Genomic DNA, 6,337 nt, shown 5'->3' on the forward strand with positions numbered 1-6,337 from the left:
AAAAAAAAAAAAAAAAACACATCATAGTAAAACCAATACCTTCTCAGCTTCGCATCGAAGCTAAAAATGTACTATTAAAAATAAAAAGTTTTTTATTGTTAAAAATAAAAACACAATAATTAATAACCCTGGTTATGAATAAATAAATTCACTCCGGTTTCTTTTTGATATTTTAATGTACTTATGTATGAGACAAATAATGTTTATAGGTTATATTACATAATAAGTATACTTGATTATTATTCATTCTGTTTTAGGAGTAAAAAAAATGAAGGTTTTCTGTTTGATATTACTCGTAACATATGGTAAGATTATTTTACGATCTAAAATAGTTTTTCTGGTTTATAATGGAAAAAAGGTCGAAAAAATATGTTTGTAATTGTTATTCTAAAATTTCTAAAATTTCTAAAAATTTCATTTAGTTAAGCTTAAACAATATGTGATTAACAGACATTTAAATTCCGTATTAATAACTTTGATATTATTTAAAAATGTTTAAATATTTTTATTTTATAGTGGGAATATCAGCAGCGACTTGGACGGCTATCACTGACCCTAGTAAGAAAACTAATAGTATCTGATAAATTTATTGACACACTAAGTAATTTGCTTATAATAATTCACTCAATTTCCTGTAAAATAAATATAATTTTGGGAATTAAAAAAATACAGTCTGGTACAGATTTAGAGGGCACATATCTTATATGTATGGGTTTATGGTGGATTGAAACGTAAGATCGTAATTATTTAAATGGTTGTTTCAACTAAATATGTTTTTCGTGTGTAGTTTGCTTATAACAAACTTTATAGTTACTATAGTTGATAAATGTAGTAAGTTAAGTTAATGTATAGAACAAAGAATTTAGTTTAAATAATCAAAGAAGTATATTTTTTATTTAATTTAGAGAAATGCCAAATCTGTGAAAATATTGCACTACCAGATTGGAATTGGTGTTATACATGTGCCCACAATGAAATTGATAAAAGTAAGTTAATTAATTAGTTATAATTAAATAAGTATAAAAAAATAATAAATAGCTTAAGAAAATTTCTTTATTGCAAATTGTATAATTATTTGCCCCTTATGATACATAACCTCCTCGTACTCATTTAATTACACTTTTGATAAATACACATAAAGATAATTTCGTCATATATAATGTATATTGACCGCATAATCTCTCTAAATATTATAATATGTATGAGTTTTTGTATGAGGATTTATAAGATCGTAATTATTTAAAAGGTTGTTTCAACTAAATATTTTTTCGTGTATAATTTGCTTAAAAAAAACTTGATATTTGCTATAGTTGATAAATATGATAAAAATAAATTTAGTAGGTTGGGTTAAGGTATATAGAACATAGACTTTAATTTAAATAATCACAATTATATATTTTTCAATTTAATTTAGAGAAATGTGACGAATGTGAAAATGAAGCACAACCCGGTCTGAATTTGTGTTCTAATTGTTCATGCTGTGAAAAACGTAAATATAAAAAAATAATAAATAGCTTAAGAATATTTCTTTATTGCAAATTGTATATTTATTTGTCCTTCAGGATACATAACCTCCTCGTATTCCCCAAAACAAACCTTTGATAGATACACTTAGAGATAATTTCGTCATATATAATGTATATGACCAGTATATTTACATATGTAACTGTGTATTGGTCTGCATAATCGTTCTGAATATTATACAGAAAGATTGTTTGACTATTAATTTACACGTATTATCTTTAAAAGTAAAAATATATTATAATTTTTTTTTACCAAATAATTTCTTATTAGTATTATACATACTATGATTAAATAAAAAATTGGTCAATTACCTCTCCTCCCCATTAAATTTTTACGACTATTTATTTTTTAAACGGAATCATATGTATTTAACTAGGTTAAAAATAATATAATATTTTAATTGGTAAAACAATCAGTGGATAACAACTCTTATACTAGTATTTTAGAAGTTATAAGCATTTTTAATGCACAGAAATAATAGTAATGTAGTTCATAAATGTCCAAAATTTTAAAAAAATGCGTTTTACTTTCAATCACAATAATCAAGAGTTAATAGCTTACAAATGTTAGTTTATAAGTCGTTGAAGACCAGTGATTTTCGTAGTTAGATTATTATCTTATTTGAAAACTGGCTAACCTTATAAGATTCTATTTAAAAAACAGAAGTTAACACAATTTTAATATAGAATGAGGAGAGTAAGGACCAATTTTATTTTTGAAAATCATTAAATGTAGAATACTAATACTTATCAAAATAAACAATTATACTATTTTTTATTCTTTTAATGATAATGCATACATAGTGACATGACTTACGTCGCAATAATGTAGTCGACACTGGTTTTGGTGGTAGAGACTCGCGGGCTGTTTATTAATGATGAGAATCAACAGATTATTTCAAAAAGAACTGTAAAAAATAACACAATTAATTAAAATTTTGGCGGCACTTTTGCTGCCGTCTGCAACGCGGTGTCCGGCATGATCCACAGGCGTCAAAAAAGTTAGCAGCGTTGAAGTCGCGCGGGTGCTGATCGGTTCGTCGTGTTTGGTCGTGCGACACCTCTAGATCCGGTCGCGTACATCTTCGACGTCGTCACTTTGTCGACGGGAAGAAGACTCGATATATCATTTGCGGCGGGTCGTCGTAGGCCGTGCGCCGTAGCTGAACTTTGAACTGTGGTGGATGGCACGGGGTGTTGGTCAGTCAAACCGTCTAATGGCCATAGTAGGGCGACATCTGAGAAAGATGACGCGCAGGACCTTGTCAATAGTTTAAAAATCACTCTGTATTAAAATACTGCAGAAATCAATATACTAAATACAAACAATATTAAATATTAAAAATAGAATCTATCCGAATATTATTACTCTGATAATATAATCAATATGAATAATATAAACGTGTATTATTATACCTAATTATACTCAATATTACAGTACAGTCAGGGATAAAACAAAATATATATTTTAGACTAACATTTAACTTTCAAAAGTTAACCCTCAAAATTACTTTTAAATATAGTATTATTTTACTATAAACGTAATATTTATAATAGTTCAAAGAAATAGAAATAAAATTGCTCACTGCATTTTTATAAAAAAAAATCATTATTTAATAGAAAAATGATGTTAGTGCTCTCTATAAATCGTATTGTATAAAAATATAAATTTTATTTGATAAAAACGCAAAACTTCTAGAAAGACTCATACTTAAGCGCATACTACCTATTATAAATAATAATAGAATTCTACATGACTATCAATTTGGTTTTCGTGCGATGCACTCAACTATCAACCAAGTATATGAACTGGATGACTCAGTTTCTTTTGTAGTTGAACAAAATTCTACTGTACCTGCACTTTTCTCGATATCTCAAAGGCCTACGACCGAGTATGGCATGAAAGACTGATTTACAAATCAGAGACATTTTTGTATATATATATATTAGTCTGCATAATTGCTCTGAATATTGTACAGAATATTTTTTTAACTATGAATTTACATGCATTATCTTTAAGAGAAAAAAATATATTATAATTTTTATTAACAAATTTAATAGTTTTCTATGTTCTATGATTTTCAAAAATAAAATAAAATTGGTTAATCATTAGTGATATGAATAAAAAAAATTAATAATAATATAATTTTAAACTTTTTAAAGTTATTTTACCAATTAGGTGAAATAGAAGACTGGGTTCTTTTTTTTATAGATCATGATTTATAGAACATGACTCCCCTTTGCCCTTTCCTCTAAATTTGGGTCTGTATGCAAATACTTAAATTTTGATATTCAAATGTTACATGAAAATAGGTTCATATAAATTTATAACTACGAATAAACTTAAATTTTAATTAATTATAGCAATATCGATTATTTAAGTAAGCTGTAAAAAAGGATTTGTTTGACTATTTCTTGGCTTAAAGTTAGTTTATAATTAGCTAAAATTTCTGTTGAATATCGTTTTTCAGAATGTTAGATATCTTGGAGAATACGATCATCTATTTTATTATAATAATTATCACTATTTGGAGAAGGCTGGTAAACTTCAGTAGTAATGTAATATAGCTTTAAAGAATTGTAACAACCCATTTTTTCAAAGCTAAAATTTATCTAAATAAAAATAAACAATGCTCATGAAAATTTATATGGATAGATATAATGTGAAATAATAATATATAAATAATAGATTATAATTATCATAATAGATAAATTTTGGTTCTGAAAAACGATATCAAAATAGATATTCAACAGAAATTTTAGCTGATTGTTGAAGACTCTTAATTAAGAAACTAGCTTAAAAGCCAAAAAATCGTGCAGCCATTTCCCATTTCACATGAATAATTGAGTTAGTAATAGTTAATCAAAATGAAAAATTATACAATTTTCTCTCTGTTACTAATGAAAATATATTTTTTAATTTTCGTTGAGTTATTTTAGATATTTTTTTTAATAAGAAGCTAAAAATTGGTAAAAAAAAATGTGTTAGTGGGTTTTATACCATGTATCTCTCCTCATGATATCACGTATGATTTGTTCAAAACCACCAATTGTTGAATAGAGAAAACAAAAGGTGGCAAGAGATTGCGTGGTTGATAAGATATTTACCATGGTACTCTAAGCCTTGTCTAGGTAACGATGTTATATATATATATATATATATACAATAAAGCTATTAATTTAATTTTAATTTAAATTAATTTAATTATAATATCACTTATAAGTTATTGTAATTTTTTTTTTTAATTTTATTTAGCACGTAAATGTGAAAATGTAAACTGTGAAAATTATTTAGAAACAGGTTATATACTTCAATTTTGTAATAAATGCGTAGATCTTAAATTAGAACAGGAACNAATTTAATTATAATATCACTTATAAGTTATTGTAATTTTTTTTTTTAATTTTATTTAGCACGTAAATGTGAAAATGTAAACTGTGAAAATTATTTAGAAACAGGTTATATACTTCAATTTTGTAATAAATGCGTAGATCTTAAATTAGAACAGGAACTGGAACAAAATCAATATTATGAGGATCAAAATCAATATTATGAGAAAGAAACGGAATATTCTGATGAAGAAATTGAATACCCTGTTTTTGAAAGATGATTTTATTTTTAATACATATAAAGTAAAATTGATAACTGCGTTTAAGTGTTAATAAATAATTAAAAAAAAACTTTTAAAGTAACATTTAACTTTTCCTTTTTAAAATACTACTAATATTGTTAGTTTTGACACAGAGCTGTAAACATATTTTTTTTTTCATTTTTTTACGTCTTTAGTTCCAATTTTGTAGCATCTACTAGACTTAATAGATACAACCAAATTAGGGTAGGGTTAATATGCAATTTGATATTAAATATCGGTCAATAGCGACATCGGGTTTCTTTTTAATTCAATATTTACACCAATATTGAACAAAATTGTATTGATATCCAATGATCAGAGTAGTTTATTTCTATCCTTGTAAATAATTAAATATTATCACAGATTATCATTTTACTGAAAAAATTAAGTAGTATGACTAGTATAATAATCGGTAGCACAATAGGGTCGCGGCTCAGTATGGACGTCGCATAGTTGGGACAAGTATTCTGACAGGGATAATAATCGTTATCATAAGAAATGCTTCTATGCGAACCTATAGGTAGTGTTTCATTTTCAGAAATAAGTTGGTTATTCCAATTGCAAAACTAACAATAAATATACAATATAAAGAATTATTTAAACACCAAGTGTTGCATAGAAATGCTAAGTATGACTTCTATTTAAACAATTTGTTTTAATAAAATATTTTTAACGAAATTTAGAATATTCCTCGAAAATTACGGTCAATAGTAATTAAATAAGTTTCTGATCACATATCAATCTAAAAAATAGGACATTTTATTCTAAATAAAATTTTCTATTTAATGATATAAATTCTAAACTAGCAAGTTTAGCTAAAATTGTGTTTAAAATTTGAGCATTTTAAAATTATAAAATTTCATAAGAATCAACTTTAAAAGATCAAAAAAATAAGATTATTTGAAACATATTAAAATTCATTAATAACTTGTTAAAAAAAAATTGTTATTAATTTTTTTTTATTTATTTCTAATTAGTAATAATTTCAAAAAGGAGTGATTAAAAAAATCTAATTTAAATTTTAGGTTCAGTAAAGTATATATTGGTCTATAATCATTAAAAAAAAATTATTTTACTGATATGATTTTACTGTGTAAGTTAGTATAAAAAACCCAGCACAGTGGGGTCGCGGCATAGTGGGGATGTTGCATAGTTGGGTCCAGTATAGATTTAATCTGACAG

General features: G+C 25.3%; 1 protein-coding gene across 1 annotated transcript; it reads left to right on the forward strand.

The window, feature by feature from the left end:
- Nucleotides 1–257: 257 nt before the first annotated feature.
- Nucleotides 258–5,218, forward strand: LOC126893838 (uncharacterized; the record flags this gene model as incomplete). Its single annotated transcript, XM_050664361.1, is given in 5 exon segments — nt 258–305; nt 517–558; nt 906–986; nt 1,415–1,489; nt 4,938–5,218. Coding segments are annotated over 5 exon segments (443 nt in total), but the record flags the coding sequence as incomplete, so codon positions are not given.
- Between the last annotated feature and the right edge of the window lie 1,119 nt (nt 5,219–6,337).

The sequence above is a fragment of the Daktulosphaira vitifoliae genome, unplaced genomic scaffold, assembly GCF_025091365.1.
Source record: "Daktulosphaira vitifoliae isolate Bord-2020 unplaced genomic scaffold, ASM2509136v1 Scaffold_1, whole genome shotgun sequence".
In the NCBI taxonomy this organism is placed as follows: domain Eukaryota; kingdom Metazoa; phylum Arthropoda; class Insecta; order Hemiptera; family Phylloxeridae; genus Daktulosphaira; species Daktulosphaira vitifoliae.